Source organism: Archocentrus centrarchus, chromosome 16 (assembly GCF_007364275.1).
Source record: "Archocentrus centrarchus isolate MPI-CPG fArcCen1 chromosome 16, fArcCen1, whole genome shotgun sequence".
Lineage (NCBI taxonomy): Eukaryota > Metazoa > Chordata > Actinopteri > Cichliformes > Cichlidae > Archocentrus > Archocentrus centrarchus.
This window is the reverse complement of record NC_044361.1, coordinates 23,205,930-23,233,196: the sequence shown is the minus strand read 5'-3', so window position 1 is coordinate 23,233,196 and position 27,267 is coordinate 23,205,930. Positions and strand designations below refer to the sequence as shown.

The following is a 27,267-nucleotide window of genomic DNA, read 5'->3' as shown; positions in this document are numbered from 1 at the left end:
CCCTTGGGGCGCGCACACACAAGGGGAACTCAGACAGCATCTACAGCCACACAGCTTGAGGGAAACATAGGTGCCGTTTACACGAGACCGTTTTCATTTTGAAACGGCGTCGTTTTGATGCGTTTCGGCCTTGCGTTTACACGACAATGGTGTCGTTTTGATGCGTTTCGCCCTTCTGTTTACACGACAACGGAGTGAAAATGATGTGTTTCGGAAACGGGGTCCAGAGGAGAGTGTTTCAGAAACGCACCGGCTTGCGTTCTCGTGTAAACACTTGAAACCGGGGTGATTTGAAAACGCTCGACTCGCATATGCGCACTATGGTTGCGACAGCCACAGTTTTTCGCGCACGCGCAAATTGATAAACAGTACTCTTGGATTCACGACAGCTTCTTGTGCTTTTCTTGTGTTTTTACCGTTTTGTAATTCAGCGTTGTATGCACCAGCGATCCAACCTCATCGTCAGTCCACACAAAACCTCTCACATTGGCCGTTTTGTAAGTAATGAACAATTTGCCGCACTACCTGCTGTGTCACTCCACGCATGCGCGTCTTGCATAAACAAACTTTGCAAAGAGAAAACCAACGCCAACTTGTGGCCTGGCATGGGAACTACATCGTTTTCATCGTTTCACATGTCATCATGTAAACGCGGATCGTTTCTGAAACGCTATCGTGTAAACGAAAGGCTGAAACGCATCAAAACTACACCGTTTCCAGTGAAACCGGCTTCGTGTAAACGGGGCCATAGATGACAACACAGCAAGGAACTGAGGGTTTAAATACACACAAGGAGAGAGTGGAGACAGCAGGGAAGAACAGGTGAACCAAATGAGATAAATGACACAAAGGAAGCAAAACTGAACACAAGGCACACAGAACAAGGGACAAACATGATACAAACACTGTGTTGACACAACACAGGGAAGCACGCACACAGAGGGACACAAATACACAGACACTCAGACCCGGCACTCGAGAAGACAGAGCGAGGAAATAAACTAAGCATCAAAAACTGGGAACACAATTACACATATTTAAATGGAAAGAAAGGACAAGAAACCAAAAACCAGGGATCACCAAATAATAAAGCAACAAAACCTCAAATGTCTGAAAAACACAAAAACACTAGGTAACCAACCCAGAACCATGACAACTACATTAAGTCTTCTCTAGCACATCCCAAAGATTCTCAATGGGTTTCAGGTTGGGACTCCAATCCAATCCAATCCAATCCAATCCATTTAAAATTCCTGCTCTCACCTCTACACTCCTACCTTTCCTTCTCTGCCGCTGCCTCCCAACACACCTTCTTCCTCACTTCTTTCTTTGGTCAACAGTAGCATAGTTCCACCCTGTCATTTTTCAACCCTGTAGGCTACTGCTTGGTAAATACAAACACAGCTCTGTATCTGCTGAATGTGTAAATTGATGATGATTTTCTAACAGTCTTATACAGTAGCTTGATGTATCTGTGTTGTGTTTAGAGGTGGTTTCCTCTCCAATAGCAGGTTTAAATTAAGAGAAATCTATCAGACACTGTTTTAAAAACAGCCCATTAGGAAAACATTTGGATGAATTGTAAGAGCAGCAGCTGAGAGAGATGATGTTTAACCATTTCTAATTTATAGCAGGAGTCAGCAGTGAGTGATGTTATTCATTACTTATGTGAGAGTGTCATGTTCCATGTTAGTCCAGCAGATATGACTGAAGCCTGCTCTCATTGTATGCGACTGCCTTCTTCATTCATCAGCACCGCAGCTCTCGTGCTCATCATGTGGGAAGCTTATGAAATCATAAACCACAAAACAAACACGGCTGTAGTCTGCAAGCCTGCTGGTTTGGGAGAGGCAGGGAGACACAGAAAGAAGCAAATATCTTGAATGCTGTCATGAATTATTAACAAATCACTATGCTCGCATATATCCACACACAAGTATATCATAAATTGGTCTCTTTTTGCCACAAATGTTGGCTTAAATGTAAATGCACAGTTACATTTGATTCAACAAAAGAAGGGAAGCCCAGCAATGTTTAAGGCTTCTGCTAAAGGTTTGTTACAAATAATGCAACTTTATGCAGAACATTAGACGACAAAATTAAGTCTAAGGATGTTTTTCCAGCTTTGCGTGGACATGAAATATTTTAATGAAGAACATTGTTAGGTAAGAACCAGGCGATCCCCTCATTTACTGTGCAGTGCCCCTGCTTCCCTTCCTTCTGCCTCACCTCTCCTACCATTACTACTCTGGAACACTGCACAAGGAGTGGAAAATACAGTCACCTAAAAATACACTGCACATAAACAACACAGTTACAAAACACACGGCTACACACACCCTTTCACACACACAGCCCAAGTGTCTTTAATATTATAAAGCACACAGCTGACACCTGAGACACTCAGCTCAGCAGTTTCACCCCCAGTCGCCCCACCCTCCTCCCTAAATTAGTCCAGCCACAGTGACCCAGGGTGTGAAGTGAGTGAGCGGGGTGGGGGGGTGGGGTGGGGGCTTTGAGGGGGTTCTGGGGGACACATGTTTCTGACATCACAGCCCAGTTGGCTCTGCATGCTTGTGGCAATCACGCGGGGCATCATCCGGCCTGACGTAGCCGTGCTGCCGTTGGGTGGGGATTTATGTGAAAAGGTCACAGAGACCAAAATTCCTCTGTGTCGGGATACCCTATCGTAAACCCCCCACCCCACATGCGCTTACTACAGCAATGATAAACAAGCAAAACACTGGGACAATAACTGTATGACAGTTTAAACAGTTACAGTGTACTGAGCATTGGTTTATTATCAATTGCTGCTTGCCTGGGGTTCAGGTTTTTTTTTGTTTATATTGCCACAGATCCCTCAGCCTGTTCTTGCCGTCTTCTCATCAGAAAGAACTGTTTGGTTTCCTGCTGCTCCTTTAAAGTTTTATTCAGCTCTGATCTCTATGTGTAGTTGAGCCTCCACATTGTTCCATCCTGTTAAATCGCAACAGACCTGTTAAATTTCTTTTGGTTTTTCTCCCACCATCGACTGTCTCCACTTGTTTCCATCTTCCTGTAGTTATTCATATCTCTCTTCAGCACCCTGTGCTCCTTCATCTTTCTCTGTTTTACTGCTTGTTTCTGCTCTAGTTCTATTTCTTTTAACTCCCCGTATATTTGTCTTCTTTCCCTTGTGCTTTTAACTTGAACGGTTGGAGTTTTATCACTGAAGATCTCAATTTCCTTTTCTATTTGACTTGTCTTTCTATTTTTAGACAACTTCTTGTCTTTTTTTTTTTTACATGTTCTTTCTTTTACAATGATTTTGGCCTCTTTGTCCTAGATCATATATATATATATATATATATATATATATATATATATATATATATATATATATATATATATATATATATATATATATATATATATATATATATATATATATATATAATTTAATCTGAAAAAATCTTTGTGGGTAAAACTGGTTTTTATGATTTTTTTTTCATGTAAAGAACTAAAGTTTTTTTCAGTATATGTATATGCATATATATGTGTATATATATATATATATATATATATATATATATATATATATATATATATATATATATATATATATATATATATATATATATATATATATATTTTTTTTTTTATTTATTTCAGCTCATCAGCAGAGTAGATTGTTTTTTTTATTTATAAAACAGAGCTTATTATTGACAATTATTATCTAACAGTAAATCACACACACACACGCACTCTGCATATTGCTAATATTCCCACACAGACAGCACTGGTTAAGTATTTCATTCAAATCTAATATATGTTATTTATATATTAATTATTCTTATCTTTAACATTTCATGCATTGAGCACGAGGTGAGTGTGTATCACATGGAAGATTAGATGGAGAGAGATGAGGTCCTGATAGATGCAGACTCAGTCTTGGCTCTCACTCTGACTCTCTTATTTCTCTGAAGGTGGATTGAGATCCAGATGGATCAGAGAGGGTCCAGCTGGCACACATAAACACATTCACAAATTCTCAGTATCTCAGCTACAATCCCCCCTGACCCTTATACAGCACACATGACATCAGCCATGTGCCATGGATGGCAGATTATTTTACCGCAAACAAGTTTTCACCTCTCAGCAGATCAGATTGTGCTACCGATCACTGGCCATTAACAGACTGTTGCACCAATTGGCTGCTACAGTTAACACCAGTCTTATGATCATAGCAGCTGAACACATTTGCTATATATGCTACATTTGCTATATTTGTGTACATAAAGTGGGAAGTTTTATTATTGCCCAGACTATCACATATTATTATTATTCTTATATTCTTTTATTCAGGCACAATATCAGTCAGTAAACCATGGAGACAAAGGATACAGATAACAATAATGAAGATAAGGGCAAACTGGAGTAGCACATAAACATTAACCCTAAAGTCCGTTTGCTGACAGGCTTGTAAACAGTTTTCAGACATCTGACAGCGCCTGTCACAGGTGTCCCAACATGCCCTCTTCCAGTCCTTAGTTTTTGAGACATCGCCCAGGATTCACTTGGTCAAAGAGTCTGGATCAATTTTATTCGCCCATCCATCCATTCCATGCTTTACCAACCATGTGATCTGCTCAAAAAGTACACACACACACATACTCATACCTGACATACACAACTGGTCAAAAGTTTCAGAACACCCCCAGTTTTATTGAAAGTTAAACAGTTCAAGTGGATTGAATCACCTGAAATGGAACAAGAGGTCAAAAACAGAGTTTAGGTCACCAGAAACTTAGGAATAATGCAGATTTCTAAGTTATAAAAAAGTGGAGCTAAATTAAGTTTTGAAAGTTCATGTAAACTGTGTCTACGGGTGTCCCGACTTTTGGTGATTTCTTCAGACCATCTGTTAAAGCACTGTTAGAATAAACTTTAATTCTACATCCTCTGAAGCATTTTACACTGCAGGAATTAGAACACTCACCGGTCACTTTATTAGGCACATCTGTTCATCTGCACATTAATGCAAATCCCTAATCAGCCAATCATGTGGCAGTGACTCAAAGCATTTAGGCATGTAGATATGGTCAAGATGACCTGCTGAAGGTTAATTTGTATTTGAGAAACTGCTTTATCTTTCTCTACTTTCTCCGGCAAACACTCCTAGGGTTTATAGACAGTGGTCCAAAAAAGAGAAAATTTCCAGTGAGTGGTAGTTCTCTGCCTTGTCGATGTCAGAGGTCAGCAGAGAATGGCCAGACTATCTCGAGCTGATAGAAAGGGAACGCAGAAGAGCATCTTTGAACTCACAGCACATCAAACCTTGAAGCAGCTGAGCTACAGCAGCAGAAGACCACACTGGGTGCCACTTCTGACAGCTAAGAACAGGAAACTGAGGCCAGAATTTACAAAAGCTCATCCAAAATTGGACAACAGAAGACTGGAAAAATGTCTGATCGAATAAGTCTTGATTTCTGCTGCGACATGCATATAGTAGGGTCGGAATTATGTGTAAACAACATGAAAGCATGGATCCATCCTGCCTTGTATAGATGGTTCAAGCTGCTGCTGGTGGTGTAAAAGTGTGTGGAATATTTTCTTGGCACAGTTTGGGCCCCTCAGTACCACCTGATGATAATTTAAACTCCATATTTTACCTGGGTTGCTAGTTGCTGACCATGTCCATCATTTTATGATTGCTGCTTCCAGCAGGATACTGCACCATGTCACAAAGCTCAAATTATGCCCGTCTGGTTTCTTAAAATATAGTTTACTGTACTCATATGATCTCCACAGCCACCAGGAGATCCATATTATGGATGTTCAGCCGACAAATCTGCAGCAGTTTTGTGATCCTATTACTTCAATATAAACCAAAATTAGAATTTGATTTTGGAACTCAATACTAGCAGTGTGCACCTAATGTGAGTGAGTGTATATTGCCATAATTAATAATAAAGGAAGACAGACATCGTTAGATCCACTGAAAGTTTACATTTTCCTTTTTATACAAAGCAAGACGAAGTGTCGGTGAGTACAATTCAAAAGGAGTTGGAGGAAACTCTGGCAGAAGGGTTTCCAGTCAATCCGAAACCACAACAGAATCAGAAGACAAGTTTCAAGAGTCAATCAATCCCGTGATAGGCGGCTGTTACGACAACAAGCTTCAGTCAGTTTCAGCTGTGAAGAAAAAAACTTTAACAGTTTTAGTTGCAGAAAATTTGTCACTATTAAAAAAAAACTGCACTGCAGTGCATTACTGAAGACTGGAAGAAAGTCTTCTAGACCAGTAAGAAATCTTGCTAGTGTGCTAGTGAAGAGGTGAAAAGAAGGGTCTTTAACTAGTGACATCAACTTTTAGAAATGGAACAAGAAGCTTGATGATGGCTCAACTTCTATAAAGTGACTGACACCCTTGAACTCAAAGGGTTAACACGGCCTAATTAGCCAGGAGTTCATCCTACAGCAAGATAAAGACCTAAAACAGAAGAACAAAAAAAGACAGGCTTGAATCATGAATTAACAAGTAAGTCTCTAGTCTCCATTCCACAGAGTGAATTTAAAATGAACTGGACTGAAGGATGGAAGCATTTGTGTGAACTTCTGCAAGTGTTGGGAAGAATGCTGAATAATATCTGATTTCAAGAAAGAGTGTTGTGAGCTGTTATATCTGCAAAAGGTGACTCCTTCAATGGGTCAAAATTTTTTAAAAGCGGTTTTGTGATTTTTTATTTAAATTGCCAATTGATTATTGGTCTTCTTTCTCAATTTTCCTGCTGTAGTAACTATACAATACACGGAGACATTACCCTGCGTACATTTCAATAAAACTGTCACACTCATGTAAAGAATGAATATTTCTACAATCTTTGAGAGGAGCAACACGTTTCAATCACAAGCCTTCCGCTGCACCTGAGAGCCGTAAAACTGTTAGTCTGCGGGGGTGGGACACCTCTGGGCATGAGCGAGTGCGCAATGGACGAGTGAGAGAGTGGCAAGCTCAGACAGGGACGCAAACCGTTTCTTTCACGTCCATGCTAAACCCCTGAGCAGCATGTGTCACATAGAACCGAAAACGCATGTGACCTATTTACAGGTTTCCTCAAGTGTGTGTGTGTGTGTCTACATGTGCTCACCTCTCTCACCTTTCTCTGTGTGCAAGGGACCATCCCTTGTAAACGTGTGCACGTTTTTTTTCTCTCTTTCTTTTTGTCTCACAGGAAATGGGTTTCTGGTGAGAAAGACACAGGGAGGAAGCACTCTTAAGAAATCTTCTTTTCTTTCCTTCTCCTTCTCCTCCGATCTCTCACTCCTCTCTTTCTTTCCACAAGACAGACGGCGTTTCACACGTGCATGTTCAGCAAATAAAGGCTTTGATTGTAACTTAACAAGCATGCAGATGCATGTAATTGCAACTTTGATGTATAGGAAATGAATGTGTATTCATACACCTTGTATCAAATAATCTGATTTGCAGAGGGAATACATAACTCAGTAATAAGTTACATTTTAATAAATGTTCCTCAAGACTTTTGGGGGTTATTTGAGCCGTATGATGCACTTGGATGCATAAACTATTGCTCCTGTGCCTTTTTTAAATGCTGTTTTTTAGAGGTCACTGTGCAGAATAATAATACAGATTCGGTTTCATTTGTCATTATACTAATTAGCCCTTACATATGAAGATTATTGATCTGTCTCAAACATGCAGTGATCATTCAAGCTGCAGCACCGGGCAGATAAAAACTACCTCCTTCTTATCCCCGAATGAAACACTGAGCTGATGTGTCTGGATAGTGTCAGGAGGAGTTTGGAACTACAGGTTGCAGCACAGTAGAGGGTCACAGCGCTCCACACAGTACTGCCTGGGCCTGTTTGACTCCTGAACCCTGAGGGACAGCTTTACCATGGCTCCTCCATATTTAATTGTTATGTTGAATTATTCTGGCTCACTGCCGTGTTGTGCCATCGTGAATTGGGCTGCGGAGTCTGTGCGAGTATCTCAGTGTGTGTGTGTGTGTGTGCGGGACAGGGAGAGTGATGTGGCAGTAGTGCCTGAGTTTGCCACGAGAACTGGAAGCCTTATGGAAAGCAAAGCCATAGCAACAGAATGAATTAATGAAAAGGACATGAATGCTACATTTAACACACGCACACACACACACACACACACGCACACACACACTCACACACACACACACACACACACACACACAAAAGCCATGCCAGCTGGTGGTTTCATATTCAACACAGATAAACCTGCTGATGCAGGTAGGGCCAAAACTACTTCTACAGCTCCAAAACATCCAGCCTGCAGCTCTCAGTAGCAGTCATTTCACTCAGCATCAGTGGAATCAAAGAAAATAATTTTTTAATGATCCACATGGTTCAAACTAATTTCTCCAACCTTGTCTCCAGAAGCTGTTTCTCATCCAATTCTCAAAAAAAGAATCTACTCAGTGTGATAAAGCTTAGTTGTAGTTGTAGAAACATATAAAAATGTGTATCATTAAATGAGTAGCCCAGGGTAAATAAATCACCACTCACTCGGAACATGTGTTCATAGTCGTCCCTGCGCGAGAACAGCTTTAAGAGTTAGTATCTGCTGAGCCAGTGGCATTCAGAAAGTAGTCTGCAGCGCCCCCTTAAGGAGAAGATAGTAAAACACCTGGACCAAATTCAGAGGAAGCGCATTTAGGACAGATTTTTGATCAAGTGATTATAGAAAGAAATTTAAATACAGATTCTTTTCATTCAGTTATTCATATTAGCTGTTTAATCAACATCAGGACACACTGCAAGCTGTGCTTTTTGTATTTAAACTTTCTCCTGTTCTTGTATGAGCTTTATTCAAAGAGACAAAGGCCACTAAATTCAAAGGGACAGGCAGGCAGGGAGGAGGAAAAGGAACATTTTTTTGTATCTAAAAATGATTTCAGATGTTTACCTTGTGGTATTTTGGGCATTGTTTCTAAACTGCCTACAATTATCGAGAGCTGCAGAAAGAGTCAATGGTGCCAGTGATAAAAACCTTATGGCGGCCCATGTTAGGACTGAGAACCTCCAGAGAGAAACATGCAAACTGAAACACTTTCATCCAATCAAACTTAATTTTAAATAGTTGCAATATGTACACCACGCACAGGCATTTAAGGCTGATTATAGGATGAGTATAAACATAATTTTAAGCAAAGAGAACATGAAATAGGATTATTGAATTATAGCCAAAACCTCAGTCGGATAAATTGCAAGTCGCTGGAATTTGTTTAAGTGTTTGGTGAACTGCCAATCACAGTGAAACTTAACACTTAACATTTCAATTTCTGTTTTAATATCCTTGTTTTTCCAGTCTAAAAGCACCATCAAGGCTTTAATTTTTGCCTAAACAAACACCGGTAAATGCCTTTTGTGAAAACGCACGGCTTTCAATAGTCTGGTAATGGATACAGAAGGTTAAAAGTGAGAAAACTTCACTTGTCGCTAACAGTGTGGCGGAGAATATTTTTCTCATTCATTGTACAAAAAGCCTCGTTCAACTTCAAATGACTTGAAAAACAAAAACAGGATTATTATTACACCCCCCTCCCCCCCAGTATAACAAAGCAAGGTTAAATTTCAAAAACACACACACATTAATTTTTACTTTTTATTGTACAATAATACAATTACATTTGTACAAATGCTGTTAACAAAAAAAAAAAAAAAAAAAAAATGCAATTCAGGCTACAGGGAGAAATGTTTGTGGGGGGGGCCTGAAAACAACAATGTCCTTAGGCACTGCACTTAATCTTCATGCAGCAGTAGGTGAACACGTGCTGCTCCTGCCGCTTGGAGAGGCAGCGACATGGCTTCCTCCAATTCACCCCATCGCGCCTGACACACAGAGTGATGCGAAGGAGCGACAAGGTGGTCGCCAGAGTCAGATGCAGATGATTGGGTACAAAAATCCAATGTGTGTGTTGTAGTGACAGCATAGAAAGGATGTGGGAGGGTGAGGTGGGTCACTTGTTGTTTGGTCCAGGTCCAAAGATTTAAGAAACTGAGGCGCAAGGTCAGGGGTCATCAGGCTGGGGTTTAAGAGCGGGTGTATTTCCCCCAGATGTGCAGCATGAAGACCGACGCAATGAACAGCAGGCTCATCACCAGCACGGGCACTGGGCCGCTGTCACACAACAATGAGACAATGATTAATACCCAGATTAACACAGAGAGAAAGACACACACCACACACACACACACACACACACACACACACACACACACACACACACACACACACACACACACACACACACACACACACACACTCCCATCTTTTGCTGTAACCCTAACCGGAGCACGAGTCTTAGTGGAGAGGCTGATTTTATTGATGAGCTTTGGAAACAAGGAAGGGGCTCTCATCTCTGAAGGAGGCTCTGAGTGAGGAGGTGGGGGGTGGGGGTGGAGGAGCGCATCACTAAGTAGAAGCATTGCCATGCCAACCCTCTCCTCCGCAGCCCTCCCTTCCTCCCCCCTCTGTCAGAAGGCTGTAATTGAGTTGACCTTTCAGAGTGGATCCTTTAATGAAGCTTTGAGGCCGGTGTCTAACACAGGAACAAACATGCACTCGATATACAGCACTGTATATGGTGAGCCTGCCCTCCTTCGACTGCTGGAGAGACGCACTCAATAACCACCACAGCACCATTGATCAACCAATGACTGGCTATGGCCGGGAGGCAGGAAGCGTCCTCTGATGTTGGGCACAAGGATATAGCAGAATATAAGTTTGATGAGAGTTTTCTAAACGTGCACTTTCCTAACACATAATTATGTGTGTATATACACACACACACACACACACACACACCCACACACTTAACAAGCTAAATACATCATCTGCTTTACCATAAAGTCACGTCTGGCCAATTTCCCACCATTAAACATGGCGAGTGTCGGAAATCCTGAGGATTAGTTTGTAGTTGCGAGTGGATGAAAGTCAAAATGTCAAATGCTGAATTTGTTTGTGACTATAAAACTTCTATACAACTGTACTTACACTTTGAGTCCTGGTGAATCTTCAGTGTAGAAGCGCCACATGCCGCCTGTGCCAGCAGATCCTGTGGCCCTGCCACCACTGCGTGTACCACTGCTGGTAGCTTTCCTGTGCAACACACACAGATGAAGAAAGACCTTTTATCTTACCAGTAATCAGCAGTTTTATAGATGTTACAACACTTTTCCAGAATGAAAAAGAAACCAGATTTTAAAGCAAGCACAACCCATTTTTCTCAATCTAAAGTTTTTCAAACTTTAAATATTCAACTTTATAAACCCACTCAAAGCCTTATTTGAGGCAGCCACTTATAAATCATCAGAAAAAGAAAAAAACAAAACAGCGCCATCTATTATACACTACGGATTATTATGAATTAATTTCAAATACAGTAGCTGTTGATGAAAGAGCAGAGTGACTGATTGCTCCTTGATTCTTGGGATGAGATTAAACAGAGGTTAATGAGGTAATGAAGATGTTGGTAGTAATCTGTAATAATGAGACCATGAGGAAGCAGTGAGCCTCTGATTACACACCGATTAAGCCAACAGCATAACATCTATCTGCTCTAATCTATGGGAAGGCGTACACACACACACACACACACACAAAATCAATAACTGTTCACAGCATGACAACATGAGGTGGATCAGTGCTGAACACTTGTGAGAAAAAAATAATGCATGCATAATGGGTGAGCAAAGTACTTTTTGTGTTTGTGTAGTACAGGTATCTTCTGGAGGAGAGCATTGTTTGTCACTCAAAAATCTCTCAACCTGAGTCAAAGTGTAGAGACAGTGAATGCTACATTACGTGCCGACTCCTCAGGAGACCCTCCGTCGCCTTTTATTTGTAATCAGCTTAAAATGACTGAAACAAATTAAGGGTGTGTGTACATATATAAATACCTCTGTCTGACTGTGGAGCCTGCTGCACGGGGAGCCACTGTCTTGCTGGGGGAACGGCTAGAGGCTCCAACATTGGTGGCACTTGCTGCTGGTCCAGGCTAGAAAAAAAAAACAGATTTGAAATATATGATAGAATTGTAATGCATTCAATTATAAATCTTCACATCTGTCACGCTCTCACAGCTAAAACTAACCTACAGCACTGACTGGGAGATTCAGCAAATGCTTCTTAGATAAATAAATTACATTTGGCCTTAAACTGTGTATGTCAGATTGCAAAGGCCCTGAGTGGGTGCCTACATTGTTATTACAACATCACGCACCAAGTCTCCTCTTACAGTATTTATATATGTGTGTCATTACTTAATTCAGTACCTTTCTAGCTTGAAAATGTCTGTCTCGACACGCGTTTATTCGCATTATAAACGGCCACGTCCACAGATGATGGGCTAAGGTTAGCACGCCCGCTAACAGCTTGGGTCTGAATGAATGCAGTGGAGCCGGGTAGCGTGGCAAGCATGAACGGTTCCAGGCATATCTGAGGAACTTACCATTTTGTTGGGGTTTTTTTGTCCTGATGCGAGCTTAAACACCGGGAAGCTCTTCAAGCTGATGTCCACGTCGGATGAGCGACAGACAGTCGACGTGCGGAAAACTTGAGAAGAGCTCTCACAAAGCTGACGCTCGTCTAAAAAGGACACGATTGCAAAACACAAGACCAACGTAGGCGACCAGATAGAAGCCTGACGGCTGACGGCATTCAACACACATAAAAAAAACATTCACCAAAACGTTATTTCATGGGCGTATGTGTTTTTTGGCTAAGTAAATAATATTTATAAAAAATATTTTTTAGTGGGTTGAATTTGTGTATGAATATGTGAATTAAGTCAAAGGCAAATAATTGATCAGCCTCGAGTCTGAAAGAGACGTGTCTGTCACGTCGGCGGAAACGTGAGCCATTGTGGCTCGAACACGAATCGGGGTAAGTTTAATCGTAATGGTTAATTTGAGCCAAGATGGCGTCCGAACAGTAGCTTTGTCGGACGGTTGATCTGTACTATAGACAGCTAAACGACCATAATCACAGGCTTGCGAACTTGGACAGGTTAGTGAAGAGAACCGAACTTAAATGATATATTTTTTAAAGATGTGGTTGTGTTTCGTTAGAAATTCCTCTGTTGACTAATTTAACAAACGTCCAACATGGCTTAGAATTTTGCTAACTACATAGGCTAATATATATGAATATATAATCAGGAATCTCCTTTATGTTCTTGTTATCAGTTCGACTTTTTACCTGTAATGTATTGTAAACTAGCTGGATGTTTGTCCTCAAATAGGTGACAGAGGACAGTGTGATAGCGAGGGTATTTGTCAGAAGACGTGGGTGTATTTTCTTTCGATTAACACTCATGAAGTGCCTTCAGGGATAAAAGTTATAAATTAAAAGATGCTACAAAACCACAAGGACAGATTCTTTAAGTTGGTAACAATACAGCCCTGAAACCTTTCAAAGATGATATGCATGAGACCCGGGTACCTTCTGCTGGAGAAAGCTGTTTGTTGTTTTCATCAGCATCAAGTTTTGGATTGTTTGAATGCCACAGAAAATGCATTAATCTTTAATACGCGTCCGAGGTTAACACTGTCACTTCTTTTTAACCTTAAAGCGTCTGCTGATCTAAGCCTTATACTTATGATTTTATATTATAATATTAAGCTATCTACCCTCATTCAATTCAATTTTAATTGTATTTGTTCTTGTCCACAGGATGGCACGGGTAGTTTTCCTCCATCCTGACCTTGGTATTGGGGGAGCGGAGCGGCTGGTGGTCGATGCCGCTGTTGCTCTGAAGTCTCAGGGCTGTAGTGTTCAGATCTGGACGGCCCATTATGACCCGACACACTGCTTCTCTGAGACCCTGGATCCAGAACTGCCTGTGGTGTGTTACACACTGTGCTACCAAAAAAAGTTGATATCTGCTATCAAACAAAAACATTAAGTCATTGCTCCTGTTATTCTTGTAATAGGTATGTGTGGGTGACTGGCTACCCACCAGTGTGTTTGGCTACCTGTATGCCCTGTGTGCCTACCTGAGGATGATCTATGTGGCCCTCTACCTGGTCTTCCTCAGCGGGGTGGAATATGATGTCATCTTCTGTGATCAGGTGAATTGTGATGCATAGTAAGTGCCAGACACGTTATAGAGTGGGGATAAGTCAGCAACGTGGAATGGTGAATCTATACATGCAGTTTTTATATCCTAGTGACCATTGAAAATGCTTTGGAAGAACTACCATAGTAAGTGCATGGAGATGGAGTTCTTCAGTGTCTCATAACTGACTGTAACTTACTGAGAATAGGTCTTATTGAAGAGTGATTCATATTCTTGCACCCTCAATCAATCAGGCAGGAAGCAATCACTGATTGCTTCCTGCCTGTGCACCTCAGAAGTAGCTGATTTTATTTTATTTTTTTAATTTGGTACAATAACTAATGCATTTTACTATCATATGGAAAACTTTCCAAGTTACAGGGCATCAAAGTGCATAGGGGTGGAAATTTTTAGGACTGATAGATTACATTCAAAGTTACAGTGTGTAAAATCTCACCACTAGATGTCACTAGATTGAACTGAGTTCTGTTTTCATACCCCTCGCAATTCAAGTGCATAATCTTAGCCAGGGTGGCTGCTGTAGGGCAAACAACTCTGGCCGCTGTTCATCTGTAGTGAGTGTAGGCTGTCAGTCCACTGTTTACCTCAGCAGTCAATATGTGTCTATTTACTCTGGAGGAGGCTGTAAAGCTTTGTGAAAGGAGTCCGATACAGGTCGATGAGTCAGTGAAACGCACTTCTGTCTGACAGCGATATTGAGATGTGTTGTTGAGGATATCCTGAACAACTCATCTCAAAAAGTGCTGTTTTTGCTTCTGTTAGCCAGTGTTAGTGGAACCTTCTTTGAAGTGGCGCTAACGTTATTTTACTCGGACAATTAGTGAATAAACTCTCATACGATGTGAATGTAATCAAACTGTTTTTAGGACATTCAGGCCTAACATTAGCTGGCATAATGTTAGCTTAGATCTCTGACTTTAGTTCAGGAGATGAGGCTTGAGGTGAGGAGGAAGAGGATCACATTTTATTAAGATACCTGTGGCATTTCTTTCCTTCACATTTTCGCTTCTTTGGTGAAGGGAACCCCTTCTCAGATGATAAAACATCGGCATCATCATTCATATCTTGAGTCTGAAGGTGCAGACACAAATTAAAATTTGCCTCCACGGCACGCAAATGCCTACAAGTTCTCTTCTCCTCCACCTTTGGCGTACTACGTATGTGGCCGATCTCTAGCCACATACATAGAACATGGTTAGGCAGAACAGCGATGTCCTTCTCAGCTACTGTATTCAAGATGGCATTTTTGTCACATTTTGAGCATATCTTTGTTTCCTTTGACCCCAGGTGTCTGTGTGTATCCCGGTGCTACGACTATCTCGTCGCAGGAAGAAGGTTTTGTTCTACTGTCACTTCCCAGACCAGCTGCTGACCCAGAGGAAGTCGGCCCTGAAGAAGCTTTACCGTACTCCCATTGACTGGCTGGAGGAACGAACCACAGGCATGGCTGATATGGTGCGTAACAGCTTGAAGGGGTAGGCCTGGTCCTGTAACATGTCAGATTACAGGACAAGATTGGCTTTTATATTTTATTCATATAATAAAAAATTGTGAGGAATGTTAACCAAGCAGTGAAGCAATGAAATAAAGGTGAACAAAGCTTTAGCACAGGACCGCCAGAAGGGGATCTATTAGTTTAATGAATTTATTAAACTAATAGAATAAACTTATTTCATTTGACAATTTCATGCTAAAACATTACTGCTGCTGAAGCAGCTGAGGCACCACTCCAGAATAATTGGGATATCCTGCTAAATACCACGAGAACGGGTGAACTGAGAAGAACTGATGCTGTTTTAAAAGCAGTTTTTTTTTTGTTTTTTTTTTGTTTCCAAAAAAGTTGGGATGTGGTGTACAACGCAACTGAAAACAGAATACAAGGATTACAAATACTACAGTTACAATATAACAAATATTATAATCAAGAAAAATATCAGTCTTTTGAAAAATATCTGTTCATTTTGAATTTGATGCCAGGAAGATGTTTTGAAAACTTGGGATAGGAGCTTGTTTCTTTTTCTTTTTTTAGCATTGTGGAACTGAAGAGGCTGCCAGCTGGGGTACTAAAAGCAATGATATCTTTGGTGCTGCTCTTCATACAAACCTATAATGAAATACATTTAGGGTGTACTCACACTAGGCACCATGTGTCCTTCTAGGCATGATTTTCCCCCTTTCCCACTCCCCTGCTCACCTGTATCTCACTATGCTTAATGAACTGGCTTCAGCTTATCTCAGCATCTTGGCTCTTGTTTCTCTCTCACGGGCTCTGTCACCCACATATACACTCTTGAAAAGCATTCCTTCAGAGCACTAAGTTCATAATTTATACCTTTTAATTTAGGCAATTTTTGGAAATGGTGGCCAACTGTCCCCTTACTTGCTTTAGAGGTTTTCCTTCTTTTTTTTTTAATAACTTACCTCACCAACAGTCACCTGTCGCTGAAGAAGTTCCGTGCTTGGGCGTAGTTAGCAATCATACTAAATGGGCTCTGTGCCTGAGTCCAGCTGAACCTGGCATACCTCTTCATGTCTTCATGGGGACCAGGGCACTGGACACTGTATGGGAAACCATGCTTGTATGCTGCATGCAGCCACCACACTAGTCAAACAGACTGGACCTTGGAGGTCAAACATGCTCGGGTACACTACAGATCACCTAGTGTGAGTACACACCTAGCTTTTCAGCCTTAAAAAGGTTGAGAGAAGTAAAATCTCTCTTCACAACTACTTTAGCTCTTCAGCTATTCAACAGCGTGATAGGACTCAATCTCCACGGGCAGGCTGTTGGCAGGGTCCTGATAGAAATGAAATGACATTTTGATTGTAGTTTAGACTTTTTGGCGATCAGAGACCTCATGCTGCTAGCCAAGTTATTAAATAATTAAAACAACCCGTGATATATGTGAGATCCTAATGAACTAATCTCTTTATACTTTCTCTTAGATTTTGGTAAACAGCCAGTTCACTGCAGGCATCTTCAGGGAGACTTTTCGTAGTCTGAGTGGAGTCCAGACAGATGTCCTCTATCCCTCCCTCAACACGCGTACCTTTGACCAGGAGGCTGCTGAAGCACAAGGCCTGGAAGGACTTCTCCCTGAGGGAACTACCTGTCTGTTTCTCTCCCTGAACCGATATGAAAGGGAAGAAGAATTGGGCCTGGCTCTGGCAGCTGTGGCAACCCTTAGGAGCAGCCTTCCTCTAGCCCAGAGAGCAGGCATTCACCTAGTCGTAGCAGGAGGTTATGATGATCGCGTTACTGAGAACGTTCAGCACTACACTGAGCTGAAAGAGCTAGCAGCCACAGCTCCACTTGGAGGACAGTGTTACGTTTCTGCGCTCCCCTCGGATTCAATGAAGGTGGCGCTGCTGCGGGGCAGCACCGCCGTGCTTTACACCCCTAGCAGAGAGCATTTTGGGATAGTTCCTGTGGAGGCCATGTACTGTGCTGCCCTGTTATCGCTGTGAACTCTGGGGCCCCCTGGAGAGCGTGGCAGATGGGGAGACGGGCTTCCTGTGCGAGCCCACAGCTGAGGCCTTCTCTAAGGCCATGGAGAAGCTTGTCGGGGAGCCGCACCTCCGCAGGGACATGGGACAAGCTGGGAGGAAGAGGGTAGAAGATAAGTTCTCTCTTCAGGCCTTCTCAGACCAGCTGTATGGGTACATTGACAGGCTGAGCCAGTGATGTGAAGGCTTGAGGAGAGGCAAGAGAAAACTGGTGGGAATGTGAAAAAAAATTCCCCTACTGAATTGTAAAGCTGCCTATGGATGGCTCAGCTCTGCAGAGAGTAGGAGTGAGGATGTATGTGTATACGTGCAAGGAGGAGGGGGAAGTATTATGAGGACTCGGAGGATTATTAATCAGCATTCCCCTGGAGGGGGTTGCTGCGAGGGGGAAAAAAGGACGGAATTTCTGTACCAATTAAGAAAAGAGTAACGAGTTTTCCAATCCTATCTTTACAAAAATACCAACCTTGCAAGTGTGTACTTGTGTGTGAAGTTGTGGATGTGTAGTAGCGTGGCAACCAAGAGCCTCCAAATGAGTCTACCTAAAGGATTGATTGTTAGAGTGAAATGTTTTGCACTGTGTCTGAGTGTGTGTGCGTGTGTCTCTGTTGTTTTCTTTTCTACAGTACTCTTTCTCTTTGTGTATTTTGGGGATGAAGAACAAGAATGTTGTTATCGCCATGTGCCATCGGGCAACGCACAGTCACTGATCGATAAGCAGGATGCTTTCCAGTACTTCCGCTCGGAGCTTTGTTCCCCGTCTTGCATTCAGAAGACGCCGGCCTGTCCATGACTCTTACAGCTGCATGGAGGTTATTAGTAGATGATAGAGAGTGTTTGGCTTTATTAGAGGTCTGGCTGATGGGCAGTGTGCCTGTGTCTGGGTCATTATCAACAAGGAGAATAGCAGGAGGTCATTGTGTCTGCGTGCTGGCCTCTTCAGCCTTCCTACTGTATAGAAATGCTCTTATTGACATTCCTGAAGTCTTAATAAACAAGGGGACACATAGTTTGCTGAATCTTATGGAGCTTGCTTTGTTGGTAAGTTTTTGGCCTTTAATGGAGTGCGCTAAGGATTTTGTGGGTGAGTGTGGAGGGACAGAAGCATTCTTAAAGCCGTGGATAGATCTGATTTAAATGAAACATTTTCAGACAAAGCAGCAGCAGAGGAGTTTTTATTTTGCTGATTAGCAAAGTAATAAGTTTCTGTCTCCACCCGCTGCTGCATTATCATTTACGGAATCCGAGTTGTGTCCTTGTGGGCTTGATTCTTAAAAGGAATCTAACAAAAGAGTAGATCATGGGGGACAGTAAAATGGGTGTACAACTAAAGGTTATTTTACAGATTAGACCAACAAAATTTCAGAAAATAGTTTTTAAAAAGCCAGGCATCATATTGTAGAGCGCAAAGTAACATCATCAAGATGAATTGTCTTATATTGTGCAAATATAGCCACTGTGACATCACCGTATTGTTTATGAAATTCTGTTATGAAGCCTCAAACTAAGACTTAAGCCATCTTGGTGTTTTAAAACCAGATAATGACTGAGAAACCAAGTGGCCCTTTGTGCTTATGTGGAGCAGAACGGGGAAAAGCCGGCCGAAAACGCAGACCGAGAATCTCAATGACGCGATCAAGAACAGCCCGACTTTCCAATATTTTTTTCAGTGTTTGACATCTTAACTTCACTGCAAATGTCGGCAAAAGGAAAATTTAGTTTAATAAAGTTCAATAAATTTAGTTTATTGAACAGTTTCTGATACATAAACTGCAAATAAACAATGCACTATTTTAACACAAATCCTCACACCTAATGGCGTGACTGGGTCAGTCATCCTACTGGCAACTTTTCTGTCTTTAGCCTGTGGCGGTAACACTGTGTGAATTGATTAATGGTTCCTTGTAAACCCAGTGGAGTTTTTATTGGAAGTTTAATCATTTAGGAATGTGCTACAAGTAAGTAGTTATCTATCGGCATCATTACTAAACTAGAATAATTCAAAGAACGGACACGGTAAAATTCATAGAAAAGAAACAAAGATACATGAAATCTGTTATTTTTATTGCATGTTAATCAAGAAGAATTTTAATGTGAAAAGTTTGGGAAATATAATTTGAAAAATGAACAATCTTGTATTCAACAAGAAGATCTGAAACTTGTTTGAGACCTCAGTTGGGTCAGAAAAGAAGTCACAGAAACAGGAAGATGAAGGGTCATTTTCCAACACCTACACCTGGGTTTCTTTTTTAAACCAAAGGATGTGCCCCTTTATGGCCATTAGAAAGAATTGTCTTCATTTTTCAGTCCTTGTAAACTCCATCTATTTTTTATTTTATGATTATGTTAAAAGACCAGAGAAGATTTATGTCTTCTCATGGGTTCAAACAGGATTTTTCACTTGTTAGGGGAATGTGTAAACCGCTACATTATGAAGCCACTTTATTCATTTATTTTTGATTTTATAAAATTAGTCAACTGATTGGTGCAACTGTTACAACCCTAACTGATTTAACTCCACTCTACGGTATCCCTCTAACCCATCTGGTTGCACACAGCATGGCCATATCAAACAAATGTGACGAAATGCTCACTGTTGAAATTCACCGGTTCATATTTGAACTCCTGGTGCAGGAAAATCTCACAGCGACTGCTCAATGTCTCCAGGCAGATGGAACCAGGCTGTGTTTGTTGTTCTTGACCCTGATTTGGGTTCCTTGAGGCACTTTGATCTCGGCAATGGGCTGCATGCAAATCCTGGTCTTCGGAATGAGATCATTGCTTGGAATCATCATCTGGAGGAAGCTGCGACACTTTCTGTGTCACATTTTCATCTTGAGGGGTGGAAAAAATGAATTTAAATAAATCTGCTGCATTTTATGGCAGGGAAAGCATGTCTTCCCTCCAACCTCAAAATGGATAACATAACCTCCCATATAAACACCCCAAAGAGACGACCCCAACCATGGGTTCATAAACTCAATCAAGTCTCCAGTCTCTGCTCTGATCGATCTGCAGAAAGAAAGAGCAGAGTTGGTGCACAGAGAGCGCAAAAAAAAACATTGAATTTGGCTGGAAATTTGAAAAGGAAAAAAAAATTAATTAAGGTTGTGAAATTGTCACAACCTTAGCTTTTTAACTGGATTTTATACCACCCCTCAAGCTGGAAAGCATGGCCAACAAACCCAAACTTGACAGCACTGTGCACTGTTATACATAGATATATTATAAACACTCACCTGTCACCATATCATTTTGGAAGAATTGTTGTTCCACATTCCCAGAAGCAATTCTAGTTGCTGCTGTGAGTTGAAGTCAACTGACAGACTAAAGTGCACCTTCCCTTCACAAGGCACTGTAAACAAGTTTACTGTAAGTAGGTTCCAATGATAGGGAGCCTAATATGTTAAATATTAATCTAACATCTTCTATATTTTTCCACCTTCAGGCAGGACACTGTGAGTCTCAGCAATATTCCATATTCAGAAATGTTTCTTTTAGTTTGATTAAGTTGTGCGGTTCATCTGCACTGAGTTTGCAAATCCCTCATCTCATATTGATTCAGACATTTCTTCAGAGTCAATTTCAAAAGCTGAAAGGCAAAGAAACCAACAGCGATACCACTTATTTTTCAGAACTTCAAATTATTTGTCCCTATAGGTCCAATTAGTGCTGGCGGCCATGATTTAATTTAAAATAGATAGCAAGGTGTGGAATATCACAGTGGTGCTTCTCAAGTCAATTTATGTATGTGAACCTGATAGGTTTGATTTTTGCAAATAGAGTTAAATACATATTCTGATTTAATATTCAAGAATGGTTTGGCCTGAGAAATCCTTGTTTTGCACAACTGACATTTGATCTGTTGTTGGCTGTTTGATCTGTTGGTGCTTGATTGGAGGGTCATAATCAGTTGGATAGATAGATATTCAAAAAATAAAAAACTATTTAGTGAGTCATTTGAGGGAAGTATTAAGCATTCTGGTTTCTGAGCTTCTACAAGTTATTCTTTACTTACAAATTCATTACAATTGTGGATGCTATTTGCAAAATATGTATTTTCATAAACCCCTATAACAGAAAAGAAGAAGGAATTAGAAACAAAAGCAGTTTTGCAAAGAATCAGTGATTGGCCAAGAATCAGTGAAGTGTGTGTATGTATGTGTCCCTGCTTTGTTTCCACATGTGGAGGCATTAAGAGCAAATGATGACGAGCGTGTTGCTGCAGTGATTTAGGGGCCCTGCTAGGCTAGATGATAAAATGGTCCCGTGGAGTCTGTAAGGGAGCAGAAGATGCACAAACAAACGCACACAGCAGTAAACGCTGATCAGGCTCCATTAAGCGTTCCACGTTCCTGCCTACACAGAAACACTGTGTCTGAGGTCTCCTTTCTGTTGCTGTCTGGTTTCTTTGCTCCTTAAAGGTCTTTACCTCAAAGTTGGGAAAGAAGAATCAGCATCCCTTCACTCCCCATCTCCCCCCCCGACTCTGTCTCTCTGCCCTGTGGTGGGGTGGTTATTGAGATCATGGTGTGTCTGAGTGGCAGTGATAACCGGTACCCAGGTGCCAGTGGCACACGGTGTTTAATTAATTAATGAGACCGCGGGGTTGGTTTTCTAATTCCACCTAGCCAGCATCGGGGGGGTGGGGTGGGGGGTAGCCGTGAAATGTTTAGGTGTGTGTTTTCAGGCGAGAAAAGGGGAGATGTATGTGCAAGTGTGTGCGTGTTATGGGTGTATATCTATTTTGTTGGCAGTTTGGGAGCTGGTTTCCTTGTTAGTGGAGTATTAAATATGTATGGAATATTTTTACTCTGACTTTTAATCAAGCCTCTTGATTGGGAGTTAATCACAGGCCAAATGAAGCTGATGATGAAAGAAACACAGTTAGTGTTACAGTAATACATCAATCTGAACTCTTCCTCCTGCACAATAACCAGGTCATAAGCATGGGGATACAAACATAATGCAATTACTGGATGGTCTTCGGATGTGTGTGGTGTAGGTTAAGGATCCAATTAGGTAATATCAAGACATCAAACCAAATTCCACAGAAACCAGAGAGCAAGAATACGAAATAGACTTTTTAAATAAACTCTATATTAAGACCTTTAAATTACTCCAAGACGCTGTCAGTATTTTATTAAAAACATGTCCATCAGCAACTTTCACAACTCTGCACGACACATTGTTGGCTCATCGGCTTAATGTTTGGCTTCGCCAGTCATGCAACATACAAGAGAAATACTAAAGCCATCATAATTTACATTACCTGTGAATTACCATGAATAAACGCAAAAAAGCACCTTAAAACTGCTATCAAAACATGCAATTCACCCTGTGCCTAAACGTTTACCAGAAAAACATAAATTAAGGTAAAGCATATTATGTTACTATCACACTAATCATGCAACATTTCTCCAGGAGTTTCCACTGGGAGGACCTTTGGGTGTTGGGACATGTTTTTGTAAAAATTATTACAAAACATCATTATTAAAAAAAAAAAAAAAAACATATACAGCCGGTTTCCCAGTCATGGATTAAGCATGGTCCTAGACTAAAAGGAAAAAGTCAATGAAGACCAAAACAGGAAAAGTATTTAGTCCAGGATTAGACATAACCCTGTACGGGAAACTGGGCCATGATGTCCTTTAGTTCCAGCCACATTAACTTTGGACGAGTAAAACTCAGTCACCTTGCTAGTACTGGGTTGGATCCCTTTTATCTTCAGAACTGCTTTAATTCTTCATGGCACAGATTTAATAAGGTGCTGGAAATGTTCCTCAGAGATTTGTGTCCATATTGACATGGTAGCATCACACAGTTTCTGCAGATTTATCAGCAGCACATCCATCCACCACATCCCAGAGGTACACTGTTGGATTGAGATCTGGTGACCATTTGAGTACAGTGAGCTAACTGTCATGTTAAAAAAAACAAAAAACAATATGAGATGATTTGAACTTTGTGACATGGCACATTATCCTGCTGAAAGCTGGCATCAGAAGATGGGTACACTGGTTGTAAATGAATGGACAAGGTCAAAAACAATGCTCAGCTAGGCTGTGGTGTTTAAACAATACTCAATTGGTACTAACGTGTGCCAAAGTGTGCCAAAAAATATCCCCACACCATTACAGCACCACCACCTGCCTGAACCGTTGATACAAGGCAGGATGACTCTATGCTGTCATGTTATTTATGCCAAATTCGGACCCTGTGTCACAGCAGTCTGGTCATTCTCCTCTGACCACTCGTATCAACAAAGCATTTTTGCCCAGAGAAGTGCTGCTCACTGCATATTTTCTCTTTTTCTGATCATTTTCTGTAAACCGTTGAGATGGTTGTGTGGGAATATACCAGTAGATCAGCAGTTGCTGAAATCCTCAGACCACCCGCTCTAGTACCAACAACCATGCCACATTACTTAAATAACCTTTCTTCAGCAGGTCTTCTTGGCCGTGTCTACATGCATAAATGCATTTAATTGCTGCCATGTGATTGGCTGATTAGATATTTGTGTTAATGAGCAGTAGATGAGCAGTGCTCTGTAATTATTGTGTGGTCTTTACCTTACAATATAAACTTCTTCAAGGCAACTGTTTGTTGTGATTTCGCACTATATAAATAAAATGGAATTGAATAGAACAGATGTACCTAATAAAGTGGCCAGTGGGTGTATGTATATATTCTGTACCTCCATCAGCATCTCAGACTACAAATAGTAGTAAGAAGATGCCTTCAACTGTTAGTATTACAACCGTGTCCTTGGAAAAGTTTGAGAGCCCCCGATTCAAAGAACAGAAATAGTTAAGAAAGGCAGTGAAAAGAGGTGAGCTCCAACAGAATGTGAGGGTCACTGAGTCACATGCGAAGACAGATAACAGAAAAACTGCACCGTAAACGTCCATTGTGCAACAGTCAGTGAAAATACTACAAATACCACACTGAAATATGCAACAAGAATTTGTAGTTGATGTTTGTAGAGTACTGTTGCACATTTAATAGATTAGTTAAAAACAATTTAATATTATTTAACAAATAAATAAAATAAATGAGGTGTGACATTCCCGTCTTGTCCAATTGATTTCTTGTGTTTGATATGAGGAAAAAAGCAGGTTTATTGTTGTAATTGTGTTAGCATAGTTTTAACAGATCAGTGGGACAAGAGGTTCAAGCTGGGGACAAAATTCACCCTTCTTTAAGCCTAATTTATCAAACACACGTTGCACAACATTTTAATCAAGTGTCAGCAGAAAGAGCATCCATAATCAAAACAAGAGCACAACAGGATATTTTATTCAGCTTTTTTGTGGTGCATAAAGATGCATACATTTAATATAGGACAGCCTTTCCAGTAGCTCTAAATATTTTTGCATTTTGCACCAGGCGCAGGAGTTTTACTGCGAGGAAGAAAAAACCTAAAGCTTCCTGGCCCATAAATGATAGGATATGCCTTAACAAAAGAAAAGCAGCATTTGTATTCACAGCTCATCTTTAAGAGCTATTTTACATGGTACATGTTAGCAAATTATGTATTTCATACTTTACTACTTCCATAAAGTACTCAAATATATTAGCTTACACACCGTAAATGTTAACACTGCACAACTCTCGCACTGGCAAACAGTCTTAGAAGCTGATATCACAAATGATGAAGGGAGTGATTTATAGATGCTGCATAAAACTCTTTTCTCTGTGGGAGCTCACAATAAAACTTATATAATCTCTGCTAGTGAAATATTATAGATAGGCTCTATAAAAATAGCTTTATGGCCATAGGAAAAGAAAAAAAACATTATGACTTGTTCTATCCTGTATATTGTGGTTTGAATCGTCTTATTGCTTAAAGACAAATGAGTCCATAGATTTCAGACATCAACGGTTTTCTAGTTCAGGGGAGGTTTATCAATAAAAATGTTAGGAGTCTTGTTTCAGATGGAAAATTATGAGTAAAAGTTTCTCAGCACTGATGATGTGCAGTCAGAAAAGAAACAAGGTAACACAATTTGGAAGAAAAAGCACGCAGTTCAAGTTCCACAGAGCAGTCCTGTGCTTCTATTAGGGTTTAATATTTTTCCCGAAAATGACATGAATCAAATCCCGGGAAATGACGAGCCATTTCCCGGGAATCCCGGGAAAAAGTTTATTTATTTTTTTATTTTAATTAGGCCTTCTGTAGCCTGTGTCGGCCTTAACCTATTGTGATATTGTAGAGGTAGCTTTCCAGCTATGTCCTGTTATGCCCAGTAGGGGCAACGTCGGCTTGATTAACGCATAAAACCTACATCTGGACATTGGAGTGCTCGAGCTATGCGGTGTTGTATCGTTCCTCAACACTCCCTTAACAAATATAATTCGAATATTCCTCCATTGTACATGGAATTATACCAAGCTATTTTACAACTGCTGGTGCAAAACAATACGGTTCATCTCCACAGCATTGATAAAGGCTCAGCCACGCTGTCGTGGCGACATCTGTTGTGCTATATCTCCACCAGTGGAACGCTGTAATAGTCATTGAAAAGTTAACTACCGTACTTCACTATAATATGGCATAACACAGGGCCTCGAGTAATGCACTACGACTTGGTCATTGCCATTCTGGCAACAGCAAATTTATAACACCGTGTCTGAGGATTAAAGTAGGTTCGCTGTGAATCGTCTATTGAAAAACTGGCCAATCCTTATAGCCTAAAAAATATACATTTTACTCAACTCCATTTTAAAAGCGAAATATGTTAAAGCAATCTATTTCATGATAATTTCTTCACACATTAGGCCCGTATCCTAATTCATGATTGTTAGTAAGCGGCTGCAAACGAGGAAAAGAAACACTCGAAGTTAAACAGATATTTCTTTATTGTTCAGGGCAGGCATATTTTATAGGCTATATAATGCAATATAACAATATATAATAATATAAAAATATAATACAAAATACCTCAGGGTAAACACATTGCCTACGATTTCAACAAATTAAAGAGGAAAAAAGTACAACTGTGTAATACCTCTAAAAACGCTTGAGATGAAGGCTGAAGCCTTAAACGGAGGCTGAACGTGCCTGAAATGAAGAGTAATTCTTTTCGCATTAAACGAACCCTTCTCTCAATATTTCCTTAAATTTAACTTTCTGAAGCTTTCTTTTCTTTATGAAAGTCAAATCGACGCGCGCGACTTTTTTCCCGGTTTCCCGTCTAACGTTTCCCGGGAAACGGGAAATGGTTCTGATCGCATTTCCCGGGAATCCCGGATCCCGGGATTAAACCCTAGCTTCTATTGTTTGTTATTCCATCACCGGGCTTATCGCATGCAAAGAGGCAAAACCGTATAATTAATGTATCATTTATAGCTCTATAATCAGGGGTTTGTGAGCCGGGCCAGACCGAGGGCCGATGTCCGTAAGTTGTGCTTGCGGTCCTTCAGCATTTAGCAAGCACTACAGAAAAGGATCGAGCATAAAGGGAGTAACGTGTGGCAGATAAATGCAATGTTTCTAAATGCTCAACAAATATCAGCACAAAAAGTGTCTGCAGTTTGTCACACAGTGTGTCTGCTAGCTAAAAGAACAGCTGCTGTATTTCCAGGGAGAGCAAAGAATGAGCGATAACTTCACTCAGATGGAGAAAGATGTCAGAAAGAG

General features: G+C 40.8%; 2 protein-coding genes across 2 annotated transcripts; one reads left to right on the top strand and one right to left on the bottom strand.

The window, feature by feature from the left end:
• Window positions 1–9,679: 9,679 nt before the first annotated feature.
• Window positions 9,680–12,734, bottom strand: sec61b (SEC61 translocon subunit beta). Its single transcript, XM_030750067.1, has 4 exons — window positions 12,489–12,734; window positions 11,938–12,035; window positions 11,033–11,137; window positions 9,680–10,156 (listed from the first exon to the last, which is right to left on the bottom strand). Exons 1-4 carry the CDS (start codon window positions 12,717–12,719, stop codon window positions 10,069–10,071), a joined length of 522 nt encoding a protein of 173 aa, XP_030605927.1. The 5' UTR covers window positions 12,720–12,734; the 3' UTR covers window positions 9,680–10,068.
• Window positions 12,735–12,911: 177 nt separating this feature from the next.
• Window positions 12,912–23,434, top strand: alg2 (ALG2 alpha-1,3/1,6-mannosyltransferase). The gene is given in 7 exon segments (XM_030750193.1): window positions 12,912–13,045; window positions 13,712–13,883; window positions 13,972–14,109; window positions 15,405–15,572; window positions 17,064–17,562; window positions 17,565–17,588; window positions 17,591–23,434. Coding segments are annotated over 6 exon segments (1,212 nt in total). The 5' UTR covers window positions 12,912–13,045; window position 13,712; the 3' UTR covers window positions 17,803–23,434.
• Window positions 23,435–27,267: the final 3,833 nt, after the last annotated feature.